At 37.8% G+C, this 18502-nt stretch overlaps 1 protein-coding gene across 1 annotated transcript in view; it reads left to right on the top strand.

The window, feature by feature from the left end:
* The window catches only part of atp2b2 (ATPase plasma membrane Ca2+ transporting 2), a 95363-nt gene that overhangs the window by 41382 nt on the left and 35479 nt on the right, over positions 1-18502 (top strand). Inside the window, 8 exon segments of the mRNA XM_020605079.1 lie at positions 1641-1841; positions 4201-4458; positions 5383-5394; positions 5397-5486; positions 6985-7110; positions 12162-12203; positions 14990-15154; positions 17767-17981. Coding sequence (XP_020460735.1) covers positions 1641-1841; positions 4201-4458; positions 5383-5394; positions 5397-5486; positions 6985-7110; positions 12162-12203; positions 14990-15154; positions 17767-17981 — 1109 coding nt within the window.

Genomic DNA, 18502 nt, shown 5'->3' with positions numbered 1-18502 from the left:
TTGTGTGCCAGTATCTACGCGCCTATCACTACTGTACCACTGAAAATGTAAACATCAACTTATAAAGACAACTGAGAAAGACTGACCACAAATGCCCCCAAAAAGAAAATCATATTCTGCAGATTACAAGCTGCAAGTAGTGAAATATGCAGCCGAAAACGGTAATCGAGCAGCAGAAAGAAAGTTTGGAGTGAACGAGAAACTTGTGAGGGACTAGTGAAAATAATGAATATAAATGACTTTGTGGGAGGACCTTCTTGGTGTTACCGCTTCATGCAACGCAACCGCCTCTCTATCAGAGCACGGACAACTGTTAATATGTTACGTTAACATACCGCCTATTCACGTTATGTTAACAGACGCATATTCAGCCTGTTGTTCTCCATTTTATTGTTATTAAGATAACTTGCCTTTCAAGATGAAATGTATGTTCTTGGTCTCTGATTTTATGAAATATATTTCCCCCAAAAAGTGCGACGTATAGTCCAGTGCGACTTATAGTCCGGAAAATACGATATATATTCTCAAGTTTCATTCAATATATCCAGCTTTTCAATCCATATTCTCAAGTTTCAATCAATATATTCAGCTTTTCAATCAATATATACAAGTTTCAATCAATATTTTTAGTCCATTTATTTCCTGAACGGCTTGCCATAATTATACAATATAAATATTTATATTATAATTTGAAGTATAATAGTGTAGACAAAATGTATTGATTTTTATGGTCTATTATGTAAGGCTGGAATGCAGATTTTAAAAAACCTATAAAATCAATCACAGTACTTTTCTGTTGAATGATATTGTAACTTTATCCCTTTGAAATTTGATTCAACAATAACCATACAGACTGAACCCAGATATAAAAACAGTATGTAATTTAAGATGGGCTCAGTTTTAAGGTTTGTTAGGTAAGGTTCATATAAAGGATAATCAAGAACAGACTCATGCCTAATTATGCCTATATTGAAAAGATAAAAAAATAACTATTAAAAATAAAATAAAAATTACAATGACATGCAAAAAAGCATGCTAATACGTAGTGCATTACAGAGTTGAACTACTGCTCTTGCCAAACTACTGCATGTGTTTTGTATTTGACCTTTTGTTGTTTGTGGTGTGTAAAAATAATTGTATGGCCCTTATTCTAAAAGTAAATTGTGCCTTGAGCCAGTATGAAGTTCTTCAGATGAAAGAGCAGAAGTATGTATGTATAGTAAGTAGTTTATTGTGTATGAGGTGGGTGGGTGAGGTCAAAACACAGGGCCCTCGTCTCTTGAGCAGAATGCAGAGCTGTGGCCCACCATGACTCAAAGTGGTAATTACAGATGGTCTGTGTGTGTTGTGAGAGTGAGAAAGAGAGCAAAAGAAAAGCAGAAATGAAAAAGAAAGCATGAAAATATTATAGATTACAATGCTGGTGTTGGATCACTTTTTACATTAAAGCTGTTATAAGAACTGTGGGGATATAAATGATATTCCCTATTTGTTATCGTTATGTTAACTATTAACATATAAAGTACAATATAAAAGTTATTGCTGTGCTGTACATCAGCAAGAACATCTTGCACAGTGATGTCCTGTTCTATGAATACATCTCTAATTGTTTTCCTTCTCTGTGTGTCTTCCTCTCCCAGGTCTCGCAGGGGCCCAACCTGACCTTGACAAGAGAAAAGAAATATTTGGGAAAAACCTGATACCTCCAAAGAAGCCAAAAACCTTCCTGCAGCTGGTATGGGAGGCCCTGCAGGATGTTACCCTCATCATCCTGGAGATTGCTGCCTTGATCTCCCTGGGCCTCTCCTTCTACCACCCTCCCGGCGAGAGCAGCGGAGCATGTAAGTGAGGCAGCTTGTGTGATGCGACTTCTGTCCAAATTTTCTCTCTGTCATTTGTTTTCAGCCAAAACCAGAAACACACAGTTCTCTCCACTGTTACAGAGGACACAATACTATAATACCACTGGCACATTGGTGGGGCAGGTCCCGCTCTTTTGTAACCTGCCTCAAGAGGTCAAGAAATGTCTTCAAGCACAGAGATAATTTTGTGTTCATGTGTGCATGCATGCACATTATGAATGTGCCAAATGTGTGCATGGAAGGTACCAGGAAAGTTAATGAAGTGTTGAATAGAGAAATAACCTTGAGCTCCCAGTGCCCATACATCAGCCCTGTGAGCTGTGAAACAGGAAATGAAGACAGAGACCATAACGGGGCGCTGAGTCAGCAACATCAGTCATCACTCCCAGCATTATCTCAGTAATGGAATTCAGCTATCCTGCCAAAGAGACCAGTCATCAATTTAAGGGGTTTATAAAACTTATGGAAGTAGAATTATCAGAGAAAGATGAAAATATTGACTGGAGTTAATTTATTTTGTTATGATTCAGAGACTAAATAAATGATTTACCCAGTTGGCCAAACATATCAAAAATATTGATTGACTAGATTTTCATCATAAAGTATATGCAATAACTATAATATAGCAAATAGTTTTAACTTTATGCTGCAGAAAAATATTTAAAGCCCCTCCCCCCAAATGAAACTTTTAAAAACATTTATGTACTGGATACTGTTTATCAATAGGTCAAAAAAACACTTAAAGGTCTATAAACAGTAGGTGGTGGGATGACTTAAATCTCATTTATATATGAAACTTGTATGGCTTGTTGGTGCTTTGTCAGATGTTTTGTTGGCACTTGAGCAGCATGAACAGCTACAAATATCTACATGAATATGTGTGAGGAACATTTTAGACACTGGTTTACATTTACGTGGCTGAATACTAAGAGCTGTACAATCAGAACCATGGACAGCTACTGTACTCACTGTGTGTGCTACTGTTGGCACGCTGCAGTGTCCACGCAGGACAGTTGTTTGAATCAAAATCTGCTGGGCTATTGTATTGTGTCTAATTGTTTTTTGGTTCTTCCAGTAAAAGAAAGAATTAGTAATCATTTGGTTTTAGATAAATAATGTTTTGACAGTTCTTGATGAACAACCTTTTTGGAACCTTTGCACTGTTTTTTTTTTGCTACATAGTAAAATCAACAACCGCTGCTCTTGGTGTTAAGAATATCCAGAGATCATACAGGTGCCGTTGACTCTTGATTATATCAGATGCCATAAAAAGATATGGACTTTAGGAGCCTTTGTTTCCCTAATGTGTTTTTAATCTCTTTCGAACATCAGTGGAGGTCGATGGCACAGACAAATAAGACTTTCAGACATTAATCATGAGTAGAGGCAATTCATTGTTGGTTTTAGTCTCTGTATGGGGAGTGTTGAAAATACTGTTAATATAGAAAATGACCGACCTTACCCTTTAAGGGGGTAGACAAATTTTGAATCTTAAACTGAGCTGTCGCTTGTCAAATTGAGGAGCTCCTTTCTTTGAACAAACATGATTAACTGAAAAAATGTGGTATGACATAAAATGACTCATCTTCATAGGACAATGTGATAAACAAATAAATAACAAAGAACAACATTTAATAATTTAAATAAATCCATAAATTTGAATGTTTATTTAAATCTACAAACCTCCATGAATACACATTTGAGTGCACTAGTACTGGTAATCTCAACAGATCAAGGATGTTTGTTCCAAAGTTCCAGATTGCTTCTTGGAATCTAGCTCTTGGTTAAACGAAACCCTGCATATGCACTGCTTATAAAATGGGGTCTGCACCAGTTCTCTTGTGAGCCACAAGTATTTTATAGTCCAAAGCAAATCACCCAACGGGGAACTTTTGAAGTCAGCTAGCCAGGCATGTGGAGCACAGTCACTTCAGCAGCATTACATAGTGCAGCAAGAGGAGAACTGGGATTAGGTCTTTTCTTTCATTCTCAAATATACCCCAGTCTGTTGATGCACAGCAATAGATCACAGGGCCTTTATATGAAGTACTGTAGAGCAAATTAATGATGTATCCACTTAATTAGACCATATATGTTCACACATATTGCACACACAGTCACAGCTGTCTTTGTCCAAAGATTTTTAGTCCCTAGTGTGTGAGCTTAGATTACAGTGTTACAGTTCATAATCAACATTAATAATCAGCCTCTACTGTTTACCTGTGACTTAGTATTGGGTTTGTGTCAACAAAATACTTTAGTATCCACAGAGTGCTTACAAATGCATGACCGATTCAATTGTCTTCTTCTCCTTCCTGTCACTGTTACCAAACTGCAGCCTGTGGCGCGGCGGCAGGTGGGGTAGAGGATGAGGGTGAGGCGGATGCTGGCTGGATCGAGGGTGCAGCCATCCTATTGTCTGTGGTGTGTGTGGTGGTGGTTACAGCCTTCAATGACTGGTCGAAGGAGAAGCAGTTCCGTGGGCTGCAGAACCGAATCGAGCAAGAGCAGAAGTTTCAGGTGGTCCGCGGTAGCCAGGTCATACAGCTGCCTGTGGCTGACATAGTGGTGGGGGATATTGCACAGATCAAATACGGTAGGTGTGTGGAGATTGTGAAACTCTGTGTGTTAACTTTGACTCACTCTATGACATACAGTAAAGGGAGTAAGCTCAAAGGGGCAATATCTTCATGGTATAAATTCAAAGACCATAGAGCTGTGAAACACAGTCCATTCAAAGTTTTAACTTGAAGTAAGTGGCTTAGATATGAGCTTTTAAAGGTAGATTCACAATTGTTAAAGTCTGTATTAGCCCTGTGCCTATGTCAACATTGAAACCAGGTAGTGTTTCCAGTGTTGCTTGTTGATCTGCTGTGGAGACATAGCAACAAAACAAGGGAATTCTATATTAAGAAAAACTGTAGGAAGGCATCCTCTTGATTAGACCAACTCAGACTGATAAAGCCTCATAAATCTAAGGAAATTTTTTGAATACATTTTTGCACAGAGAGAGCATTGTAGATTTTGGCCTCCTTCACTTAATGTACTTAATGTTCAATATAATCAGGAGGAATGATTACAGCATCATTACTTTTTTATTTGGGCACCTGACTGTGTTTTAAGACTCACATATATTCCTCAAAACAGAGACAAATTTAACTCACATCTTTTATAAAATTGTCACTGAAGCATCTGTAATCTTCCCTACAACTGTAGTCAGTTCTGAAACATGATTACTAACCAAAACTGACTAAACTTTCTAAACATGCCCACTGACTGCGTCAACCTGCTTCTTGATTGTTCTGTGTAAAGCCATTTTCATGGCTCAGTAGGTGAAAATAGACTTCCACCTCATTTCCAGAAGGGGATTAAAGTTATGAAGTCCACCTTAAGCACTTAAATATATTTAAGCTACAGTTCAACAATTAATTAGCTGCAGAGAGGCTCATGCAATGAGCAACATTGTGTTGTGTAAGGCAACTTCTAGAAATGTCAATAAATCTCTTGTCATGTGTTGCAGGTGATCTGCTTCCGGCAATGACTTGAAGATTGATGAGTCATCTCTCACTGGAGAGTCCGATCATGTCAGGAAGGCTGCAGACAAGGACCCCATGCTGTTGTCTGGTACGCTGGCGACTAGTGTGTTCTCTCTTGATGGATGGTAGTATCCTGTCTGTCACAGTTGAGTTTTCCTGCATGTGATGTTGGTGTAAAGGAGAAAGGGACAAAACGCAGAGGCGGGGACTTGACTTTGAGATTGAGGACTTCACCTACTATATGATGTGTTTTCCCTCTTCTAGTTTGAAGTTAGTAAATTTTTTGATTCCCCTCAACTACAGAATAATATACATATATTGATCACACTTAGCAATAATGTTAATTAAATTTTGTATCTCCAGCTTTACAAAATAGAAAGTATTTTGGAGTTAATCTCTCAGACATGTCTATACTTAGCTCTCTAGCATTTTTCATCGAGTGGCTGGTGCAAATTTATCATCCTGCACCAGAATTGAACATAAATAGGAATAAAGTGGGTTGATTTGGTTCACCTACTAGCCTAATGCTACAAGCTTTTATTTCCATTCACTGCCTTTAAACTACGTACAGAATTATAAAATTCTTATTGCCCTTAAGGTACAGTACTTGATTACCATGGGTTTTTATAATCATTTCAGCTGACAGTCAACTTAAATGCTTTAGACAAATGGTTGTACTGTGTATTGAGGCTTGCCTACCATTCTTTATTAGGCTTTGGTTTGGTCTGCTTGGCTCCTTTTATTGAATTTATTTTGATAAAATCAAATGAATTTTAAGTCACAGACAGGCATAAAACAAAAGGTTGCTAATCACAATTTGAATATCAATGCAGAAGGCACTGGCGAGTGCCTGCAGACAATTTTTTAATCTAGTTCTTCTCATTATCGGTTTAGTATATGCTGCAGCAGAGATGCCAGAATTTTCAGCTGCAGGATTCTTAGAAATGAAGAACATCACTGATAACAGAAATATAGTTAATGTGCTCACACATCATGGTGTTTTCTCCTGTGGATAATGAACTGCATGCCTTTTTTACTGTCTCCTTTATTTAGCCTCATATTCACTCACAGTGACTTACTTTCACAAAGGTTGATCATTTTCTTTGTGCATACTGTACATATGCTCATGCACAGAAGTTTAGTGTGGCCTGCAAATACAGCGTTTGCACACTGACACAGTTTTTTACTGATTTTGGCTCTCTCTCGCTCTCTCGCTCTAGCACTTTGGATGTAAAATATCACAGTGACTAAGGTTAAAGTGCTGACTTTCAGTTTTTAAGGCAAAGTGAGGAAGTGTAGCTGCTTCATACTGTACAAAAAGATTCAAGGGAAAATTGCCCAAAGAGTGAAATTAACAATCAACATTTTTAAATAAAAGATAGTTTTGTTTTTAGGAGAAGAAAACAGTTGTTTAAGCTCAATATAAAGTCTGTGTTGTATATGGTATGGTGCTGTTTTAGTTTGCCAGAGTCTTTCATTCAACACAAATACACACAGTTAGTGCTGGAACACAAAGTGCATATGTTCAATGAACATATTTCTAGCCTAAATGTAATTTAATATTCTCTGTACTGCCCCTTCTCCAGGGACCCATGTGATGGAGGGGTCAGGCCGCATGGTGGTGACTGCCGTCGGTGTCAACTCTCAGACCGGGATCATCTTCACCCTGCTTGGGGCCAGCACAGAGGAAGAGGAGAAGAAAGAGAAGAAAGGTATGGCCATTATATAGTTTGTTAATCTTTTCTTTTTTATATATATATAACCATGTCCATTAAGAGTTTTCTGCAGTTGCTTCAGGAGTACTGAAGTCATTTGTTTTGGTCAGTGTTGCCCAGCAATGCACCCTTGAAAAGGTTTTTGTCACATAATTATCTTATGTGCTGAAAATCTGTGTGCTAGTGTTTGTAACAGTTCTTGTTATTAGAGGGGTTTTAAACAAATTCATTCAAGTGTCTGCCTGTTTAACTTAAGTGAACTGTATGTCTTATAGGTATTTTGTAGGTGCCTGACAGTAAGTTGAATCAGTGTAAATACTCTATGAAATGAGTACTGGTGGTACAGTTGTGACTGGCAGTTTCCCGGGTCTGTGGGTTCAGGTGCATTATTGTCCTTACTCTCTTATCGTTCCAAATTCATCCCGAAGGAGGGGCAGTGGAAGACGGACACCAAAATACAGGTAGAGTATCACCTTTCTCTGACCGTGGGAGTGGTACTTGATCCTTTTGACCTTTAGGCCCTGATGATCCCCAATAAACCACTATTACTCTTCACCACTTTTCTGTAACCAAGCACCTTTTGCCTCATTTTAATTCCTCACTTAAAAAGAGAAGCTTCATCATCATAGCACTGCATCTTTTTAAGTGCAGATAGATGACACATTTCACAATGCATAATTCTCTCTCCCTATAACAGGCACTGTATTAAATAGCTAGCATTCAGCATCGATCCTGCTTCACTGACATGTTGAATGCCATGAATAAAGAAATGCTGTCAGGCTCGTCTCCTTGGTGTATTACAGAACAATGCCATGAAACCGAGAGCCTTGCAGGTGTACAGCACATGTACCAGCAGCAGAGAGTAAAGCAGAAAGCACAAGCTATTTGTACATCTTACATATACATATTTTTACATCAGTAGTGATTTGTTGCTACTGTTACCAGTGCCTCTTTGGACAGATTTGTAGTTTAAATAAGCAGGAACACCAGTAGCTTCCATTGATAGTGTGCTGTACTGTATGTTGTATGTCTCAGAAGTACCACATTATGCAAGGTAACAGTAAACGTGTCATCCTCTGTGGATAATACTTTCTTTTTCTGATCTAAACACTAACAAAAACTATATCCCTTTTTGTTTTGACTGTACTGTAACTGTAGTGCTTTGACAATATGATTTTGATCTGGCAGTAGCATGGTTTTAGGATTTATTAATGTCAATCAAATCACATTGATCAAACCAGGGAAAATCATACCAGGTTTCTGATTAACCAACAGCAAACTGTAACACAATCTGGTGTCCAAATCCACTTTGAACTGTAATTCACTGAAAGGTTTTTTTATGTTAACACATCCTTAATCATCCATGATCCATGTTTTAAAGCTACAGATTCTACTAAAATTGTTATTTTAAGTTTCACTGGTAGAACTTTCTATCACTGTACCATACATCGTGTACTCAGTACTTCACGTATGGCTGGCCTTATTAGTACATTTTAATGCAACTTTAAATGAATTTGTTTAAGAATACATACTGGAAATATAACTTGTTAAAGTTGGTCTTACCTTTATGTAATTCAGACCTTTTTGAAGGTCAATTGCAAATTCATAGGGAATTTTCACCAAATCAGCGATGTGCTGTTTAATTTAAAACTGTCAAGATTTTTCAGTGTGATGATAAATTAATTTTGATAAAAGTTTAAAAACTGTTAGTCATTCTGTTTCTGTTAACAATTAGTTCTAGATAGAGAAACCAAAAGCAAACAGGAAAACAAATTTTGACCTTTCATTGAATTTCCTTTTTGGCAGTAATCACAGTTTATGTGACTGCTATCAAAAGACATAAACAGATCCATTCCAGGTTTTAAACATGATTTATAACCACAATGGGCCTAAAGCAAAGGTTCTGACACCTTCTCAAATTAACACTAGTGAAATGGGTTCGCCCATCACTTAACTGGTTGGCACATGTCTATTTCCTTGGCTAATATGTGGGCCCTTTTAAGTTCTGTTTACTTTGCATTGGACAGTTTAATTTTATATTGGTTATGCAACATCTTGTAGCTTATTTGTTTCAGATTTTTTGTGCAAATTATGATTTTGTAATGAAAAAAAGATATTACATGAATAACATGGTTTGAGTAAACTTCACACTGCCAAAAAGTAAAGGTAGTTAGATAGATGCAATCAAAAACCCAATATGACAGACGTGAAATACAGTATAATCACTACTATAACATTATGTTCAGTACAATGAAACAAACTGTAGGTTTATCTTTTCTGTAGCTCTGGTTTCACTTTTGTTACATAGTTTTTCACATTATGTTCAGATTTCATGTCTGATCAGTGTTACACTGTTTGTTTAATAACATTTTTCTGAAACTCATGTCTCTCGTACATCACAGTAGTTAGGCACCTATACTGTAATAATAACTACATATACAAATAAATACATTCAGAATCTACACTTCTATCTTCACATACAGCCTACATATGCTGAATCTCTTAAATGTGCTATAACCATGTTATTTCTGTTCATTGTCTTGTGTGTGCATGTGCGTGCGTGTGTTTGTGTGTGGGCGCGCGTGTGTGTTTTTGTTCATTCATGTTTGGCCCACATTGTTACTGGCTAGACTGCTCCCATCCCCCTCTCCACCCCATCGCAACAATAGCCACGGATGGGGCTGCAGGCATTACTGCCCCTGGCAGTGCCAGCCTAATTAATGGTAGGTTGATAAAACCTCTGATTTCCGACCTCTTTCCGTCGTGGCTTTTGACGCCCTCTACCTTAACCATTCTCCAGCTGCCTCTTACCATGGGTGCTCACCTCCTGTTCTGCTCTACTTTCTCTCTCAGTTGTGCTGGACTCTTTGTATCCATGCTGTCAATGCATGTCCTCTTTAGTTCTAGAAATTAATCTCGTTTCTTTTTCTTCTCTTTATGGTTATGCAATGCTAAGAAGTAGTAAAATCCTTCTGAGCCATTTTATATTGGGGTGTCTTTAAAGCATTTTTGGGAAATGCACTTACTCTTTTTCTTGCTGAGAGACGGTCGTATCAGTGCCACTACACTAGGTCAAGAAACAGTCATTACCTCCATCTGCTGTTTCTTTACTTTTCAAAAAAAGAACAAACTAAATGTAAAAGACAGTAAACTTCTGAAATGTTGATGGGCTGAATTTTTTTTATTTTTTTTAACAGCAGAACAGAGTCAGGTTAGCTGTTTCCCCATTTCCACTCATTGTGCTAAGCTAAGCTACATTTAGCTGACAGCTGGCTGTAGCTACATATTGAATGAACAGTATGAGAGTGGTATTGATCTTTTAATTTATCTCAGCAAGAAAGTGAATAAGGATATTTCCCAAAAATATAGAACTGTCAATTTAAATTGTGTTGTTGAGCTGTTTTTATTTCTTTGTTTGGCCCTATTAATTGTGATTGCTGACAGGAAACAAGACGCTAGCTGAATGGTGGTGTCAAAGGCCTACTGGAGGGCCATCTCCTTTAGTTAGGCGTCCTCGGAGATCACTTAATGAAAATCCTCCATTTCTATGTTAGCTGGATGAGCAAAAAGATTAAATTCATTTCTTCTTTCACTGAGCTCTGTCTTCATCGCCTCGGAGAGCAACCCTAAAGTACAGGTACTCAAGGCAGCGGGGGCATGATTTGCACTGTAATGGTGACCTTGTGCTGCCCTGGGCTGGAACAGAGTGATTTGTTGTCATCATTTTTGTGACTCCAGGGAAGTGGCTGTTATTAAGATGAAACGAGGCATTTGTTCTCCACAGACATGCAGAAAATCTGGTCTTCCGGCTCTGCTCGAGTAATTTTCTCACTGACATTTGAGTATAAAGAATTAAAAGACAGATTCTGTCTAATTTCTGGAGTTCTAACCACTAACACTCCATATCTTTATAATTATAGCTTGAGTAGTTAATGGGATCAATGCTGCAGTATTTAATAAATGCTTTCTTAATTGTGTCATCTTGCTTTGCAGACATATTGTGTTTGATTTGAAAGCATAGAAGTGTTTACTTTCTAGTTTTATGTTCCTACAGCTTAGAAAAGGGTGTATACTTTATGTGCACTTGTCAAAGGCTTATTGTTCTGTTAGGCTAAAAGCAAAATGATTTTGTAATTTGAAGCATTATTGTTTGATTCAACAACACATTTAATTTAAGTTCACCATTTGTCTAAGCAGCTGCAAAATAAATTCATTGTTCCTGAAGTTAGAGTTCACCTCCAGTTGTTCTTATATAACTTAGCCAAGTGGAAGGCTTTTCCTTCAGGCTCTCTCTCTCTCTCTCTCTCTCTCTCACTCTCTCTCTGTATTGTTCATATCTCCTTCCAAGTGTGTTATCTTGCATGTACTTTCTGAATTTTCCTCTTATGCATGCTGTCCGTTGTTTGTGCGTACCGTATGTGTTTATGATGTACTCTCCCTCACTGTCGGTGTTCAGTGTAAATGCTGTATCTACGATATGTCGAGATATCTCATTTTATACCCTGACAATCTGACTCATATTTTTTGATAACGTGGAATTACCTGTGCTCACTGTGTGAATATGTCACTCAAAAAACTTAGCAGAAAGTGTGCAGTTTTTTAATGCTCAGCATAATGTTACAGTATGTTACACTCAATATAATTTGATGTTAAAATCTTTTTATTTCAGAAAGGCCCACTAAGCATTTCAATTACTTTATGATTTTGAATGGTTCAAATAAAATAAAGTCTATGAAAACCTAATGTCCTTCATTATTATAAAAAAAAATGCACATTGCAGTATGTGTTTCTGGCTAGTCTTAAAATAATTCAGGTACATTTTGTTTGGTCAGCCCCTTGCCAGTAGGTGCAGCTGCTAGTTACATTACATCACTTACATATCACAAGCTTTTTTATGTGACTTTCTCAGAGATGTGGTATTAAAAGTCATTTTCCTGTCTCTCTGTTTGTGGTCTTTGATTCTCACTGTGTGCTGTCTCTGTGGTTACTTGTTTACTTGTCCGCCTTGGTTATTTTTGTTGTTATTGTCCTGTATGTCTCCATCATAGGTAAAATGCAAGATGGCAATATGGAGAGCAACCAGATTAAAGGTAACCAAACCATATCTTTCACTCCTCCTTCCCTGCCTCCTCTGATCCTCCCCCTCCTCCCCCTTCCTCTCATCTTTTCCCTTTTTGTGTAGTGAAGCTCTGGGTCAAATGCATGTGGGAAATCCTCTGTTGCTTTATTTATTTCAGCCCACATGGTTATAAATAAAGCTGTCTTTTAAAGGATTGTGCAGTGCTAATTCAAAATAGTTTTCAGGGGATTTTGACAGTCCATTCTCTGTCTGCCACTGACTTAGTCAGTCATATATACTGTAAGTCTTAAATGGAATTGGACATTTTATTTGATCCAGATTTTACTCACAGTCTTACTAGCTTAGAAAATCCCTCCTCTTCACTCTGTGTGTCATTGATGTATTGTCCCTGGTCTGTTGTTCTTGTTTTGTTGATTTGTCTTGCTCTTTATGAGAGAACAGCAACCTGTCCCTCAGCTAGTATATTCACATCACTTGGGTTACCATTATGCACCAAAAACCCCAGAAACTGTCCTCTTAGTACTGTTCCCAAGTTATATACTACACCTGGTTTCCTCCTTGCACCGTTTCAGGAAATCCTCTTCACATAATATGATTTGACTTGGGTCTGGGATTTAAGGTACACTGTGATCTGTTTTTATGTCATGTAGAGCTGTTACTAATGCTTTATTTTTAATGTTTTTAATTTAATCTGTCTGTTATCACATCTGATAAAAAAAAACACAAAAGCATTTAAATTCCCAATAATATAACATAAATGTTTTACATTTTGAAAAGAAATGTTTGGTAATTGAACAGTCGAGTCATCCTTTAATACCAGGAACATGTTATTGTTCATGCAGACCAATATTTTGTTCAGTCATCTTTAACTTTAAACTTCAAAATCATTGGCATCCTTATCACTCCTCATTTGACTTATTTCACCACTCTTTGAGTCTGGTCTGACTAACAAGGGTACCAAAATATGTTTCCTTTCTTAATGCAACAGCATAGTTGGATGGAATAACAGACAGAAGCTGAAAAAGTCAAAGCATCAACAAAGCAGAAAGGCAAAAGGATATATGAAGATACATCACACCTTATTGTGATATAGGTGTCAGATTTAACATCTGGCTATATTGATGGTGCAATTTAACCAATATTTAACCAGAGGCAATCCCATAGAGGTTAGAATCCTCTTTTCCAAGTGACTCCTGCGATCACAGGCTAGCTCAGCGTTGCTAGAATATACAACAAAATTCAGCTTTTAGAAGATGAACCTGTTGTTCTTAGTGTGTTTTAATTTCAAGTGTGATTTTAGTCCTCTCCTGCATACAGCTGGATACAAACAACGCACTTTTTGTCTGGTGTTATGGGGGTGGAAAAACAAAATGTACAACCAGAGAGTATGACAAATCTTTAATATTAAAAGGTTTTTTTGTAAGCATCAAACACAGGCCTCATTGTAATTGGAAAACTGGGCTGAAATGATTCTTGGTAATGGGCTACATTAGTAGAGATGCTGTGTGTGTGTGTGTGTGTGTGTGTGTGTGTGTGTGTGTGTGTGTGTGTGTGAGCAAGAAAGAACCGGAGACAGAGTGAGGCAACTGAGCATTAGTTTTACAGTCTGAACAGTACTTTTTACTGAAGACCTTGTTCCAATTTTCCCAGTAGTATAAAGTAGAAAAGCTATGAGCTACTCTCTGACAGGAGTGGTTTATAATATGTAATGTGTTAAAGGTGTTTTAGAAAGTGATTTTTATAGCCATTTTGTTTTGGACTTTGTGACTGTTGGAGGCAGTTTTATTGTATTGTATTTTTTCTGCAAGAGGTCATTTAAAATGCATGTTAACGGTCTACAGGGTAATTCTGTTTTGTGTGTTTGAACCCACTTTCTGATGAGATGGTTTGTTTTAGAAAATGTATGGTTATATTAACTTATGTGATTTGAAGATTTCCAGTGATTACATTCTTGTCATGATGATGAAGAGAAGAAAAGGCAATCACGAAGAGAAGTGGTTTCAACCATGTAGAGTTTTTTTTTTTTTTTTTTTTTGTCTTTCTACCATTTTTCATGCAGACCAATTATCATATTATTGCCAGTATGAAATTTGAAATACCTTAACCTTCAACTAGGATTTCTTTTGGTTTTCCAGTATGGTGCAAAACTTATTTTAACGCACTGCTGTTATCTATACACTTAATGGCTAATATATATTTCTGACTTGGCGTTTAGACTGTGAGCCCTCTATAACTCCATGGGCATGTAATCCTGGTTTGTAAAAGTGTTCTTAGTGTAAAAAAACAACTAAACCATTACCGATCAGTGTTTAGTTATTCTCCTACCCTCTGAAGAAACAAACCTCCAGAAGGCTTGGGACTCAATTTTGAACTAAAAACTAATATATTTTCCATATTGATGTGTTTGATTTTATTTTTTATTTTGTTTTTCTCACCTCATCCCTTTTCAATATTTCAGTTTCTTTTGTGGTTGTTTTGTTACACTGAGTTTTCCTTGTGTGTGTTTTACACAGTACGTATACAGTAGGTTTCCTTTTCCTCACTTTCTGCAAATGTTTAGCAGGCTTCTACATAATCTGTGAACATGGCTTGTACCTTGGTCATAGGACTAGTGAATTATTCATGACATACTCTAAATCTCACAATCCTTTTTATTTTTCCAAGAACACAGTGCAGGGACAAACATAAACAATCCTGTATGTGAAAGCTTACACCTGGCTTTCCCTTCTTCCTCATTTCCTTGGTCTAATCTTCATGTCTAACGCTACTGCTCTCTGTTTTTTGTGATGTTTACAGTCAAGAAGCAGGATGGAGCAGCTGCCATGGAGATGCAGCCTCTAAAGAGCGCTGAAGGTGGAGAGACTGACGAGAAAGAGAGGAAGAAGGTGTCTGTTCCAAAGAAAGAAAAGTCTGTGCTGCAAGGGAAGCTGACCAAACTGGCCGTCCAGATTGGCAAAGCAGGTACAGCAAATTGCTCATAGAGTAATTTGTCCATCACTCAGTCAGACAATTAAATCAGGCACAACAATGTAATGAATCATCATCCTGTCCAGCAAAGCAAGATATTGCTCTGATAAGAGTCACTTCTTTGTTGCTTAAAGCAATCCAAGCAGACTGGGAGTGTTTGAATTGTGGAACCTTAGAAGCGCTTATGCACATAATTTTTCCAAATGGCCTGTCCTCTGGGGAGTTGTTGAATTAATGTCTGAATTATGGCAGTTTGGTCACTTTGGCAATTTAACAATCAATATTATAATCAATTGTTTGTCATTTAGTTTAAGGGAATTAATGGCACAAAGACGTTGATGTCCAACACACTGCAGTAGATCTGTACTGGCAAGCATTATTAGTAACAGATGCCCACATGCCAGGATGCCCACATTGTGGGTGTCCTCCCAGCAGCAACATACAGTAGTACTGCAGGATTACTTCAGAGCAAATGGTACCCAAGAAATTCAAATGTTTCTGGACCAGCCTGGAGAATTTAGGATTTTTAAGTCGAATCACAAAAATCTTCAAAAAAAACATCTTGATCACTCTTAAGGGAGTTGATCGCTTCTCATTTTTAGAGAATCCCTTAAAGATGTTTTTGTTTTTTCACTGCGTTGTTGCAACAGACTGTTGGCCTGGATGATGGAATGAGGACTTGGTGATAATGAATTACCTTGAATAGATTAGCATCCAAACAGAACTGTAAGATCATATGGTGCTCCTGCAGGTCTGGCAGAAAATGTTTGGACTTATAACAATACACATAACGGCCTCTGTTGTATGTTATTATGGTTTATCTGATCTCTGAGCTCTCCTGATAAGCCACACATTACGGTCAACTGTGTTATATAGTGTTTGTGCTTAAAAGATACTAATTGTTCCACAAGCACCTTTCTGGTTTAAAAGAGACAGACCAACTCATATCTTAACCATCTGTGGTGCATTATTAAACTAATACTTAAGCACTGAGCACTCAGCACTGGCTTATCACAACATTACCAAAACCCTCAGAGCTCAGAGGAGATGATGCAGCTGTAGGATGCTCTCACCTGGTTTGGATCAGTTGCTGAGTGCACCACAGCACAGCTGAAATGGGAGGGATGGTCCCAGGGTGTGTCGGGTGGTGGGACTGGAAAGGTGTGGTTGGCCTTTTCCGGAGTTTAACTCAGAATATCCTTTGAATTCTTTGAATTTCAACCACATTACCTGAAAAAAAATCACCTAATAGCATCAAATTGTATTATATTATATAAATTATTAAGTTAACTATACATGTTTTTTTTTTTTTGGAAAAAATTTTTTCATTGAACACACAGCTAAACTGTCTTTTTTTTTTCTTTTCAGTGAACACACAGCTATACTGTCTGGGGCTACAGGTACACATGTCGCAGTGGAGACACCACAAGGCTAACACATACACTCTGCCTTCCCCAACCACCTCACTGGACACCCACTACATTCATCATCAAAATGAAAGAAACTAGATTGTGTAGTTAAATGCAATGATTTTCATGTAGTTACTCAGTGTGTGATTTCATCAGCTATGTGAATGTGGTTCAGTGGGTAGAGCAGTTATCTCCCGGTTGGAGGTTTGAATCTCGGTGCCTGCAGTCCATGTGTCGAAGTGTCCTTGGGCAAGACATTGAACCCCCCAAGTTGCCCCTGATGGTTAGAGCCATCGGTTGGCACTGCAAATGGTTACCTCGGTTCTGTACCGAAAACAAATTCCTTGTGTGTAACTAAAGGTGATTATCCTTATCCTTACACTGTTTAAAGCATCCAACTTTGTGTCTAGTTTGTTTAACTTTGGTAATTGCTGTGTTTGTTACATTCACAGCTGCTGCAGCTGTGAGCTTCTCTCCCTTCATTATTGTTTGTAATGTTGCCTCCATTCTCCACAAGAGCAATATGACACCTGACACCAGGTGTTCCTCATTAATGATCACAGAAGGAAGAAAATATATTTGTCATCAACATAAATGACAATCCAGCAAAAGACAAAAAAAGTGTAATTAAAAAGTTAATTGTCTCTGTTCAATTTCAGTTCAGTATGTCCTCCAAGAGAGGCTTATGGGGGTGTGTTCTATAAAGTAACCATAAGTGATTTTATTAATTATAGCATACTTAAAGTTAAAATGGTTATCATTGTGCTGGTTTTCTCCCATAACAAAACATTTTCATTTCACTGTATGGCAAGGTAAGCTTATATATAGCAATTTGAAAACCCAGTGTCTATACAGTCAACTAAACAGTCCTACAAACTTTTAGGACATCTTTGGCAAACTGTGGATTCTCACTGTTCTCAGTATTATATGCATTGATGTAGGAATTAGGAATCATCTGCTATTGCCCTGGGCTAAGGCACTGGCAACAACTAAAGAGCTACATCAGTGGAACAAATTGGCAAACAACTTTCCCCACTTGGATCAGTACAGTATAACAGAAAGTGATACTCCATTCAGATTCTCTTAAGTATCAAACAGTACTCCTCTGTAACCTTAACAGTTTTTAGTAAGAACAATTAGCTTTTATTTGAATTCACTTTCATTTTCTATCATTTATACCATTTGTATCTTTTCCAGGTTTGCTCATGTCAGCCATCACAGTCATCATCCTGGTCCTGTACTTTGCCATTGACAACTTTGTGATGCAGAAGCACCCTTGGATGCCAGAGTGCACTCCCATCTACATCCAGTACTTTGTCAAGTTCTTCATCATTGGTGTGACTGTGTTGGTGGTGGCCGTGCCGGAGGGGCTGCCGCTGGCTGTCACCATCTCCCTGGCATATTCTGTCAAGGTGAATAGTGTCACATGCTGTAAATATATTATGGTACTGCTGTAAAAGCTGTCCATTTACACATTGTATAAATTCAGTGTATTTATCTTGTCAGCTTAAATGAATCCACTCCACCTAGTCACAGTAACTGTCACGTCCCTCGAAACACAGGCCGAGGTGGTGGCGTGGCAGCTATCTTTGACTCAAGCCTATTAATCAACCCTAGACCTAAACATAGAAAGTCTCACCCTGAGTCTCTCACACCCAAACTGGAAAACTCAAAAGCCTGTTCTGTTTGTTATTGTATACCGTCCACCTGCTCCTTATTCAGAGTTTTTAAGTGACTTCTCAGACTTTCTGTCTGATTTAGTGCTTAGTACAGATAAAATAATTATAGTAGGCGACTTTAATATTCATGTAGATGCCGACAATGACAGCCTCAACAATGCATTCTGTTCATTATTAGACTCAGTTGGCTTCTCTCAAACTGTAAATAAACCCACTCACTGTTTTAATCACACTCTTGATCTTGTTCTGACATA

The sequence above is a fragment of the Monopterus albus genome, unplaced genomic scaffold, assembly GCF_001952655.1.
Source record: "Monopterus albus unplaced genomic scaffold, M_albus_1.0 scaffold1.1, whole genome shotgun sequence".
Lineage (NCBI taxonomy): Eukaryota > Metazoa > Chordata > Actinopteri > Synbranchiformes > Synbranchidae > Monopterus > Monopterus albus.
This window is presented reverse-complemented; position numbering and strand designations above follow the sequence as displayed.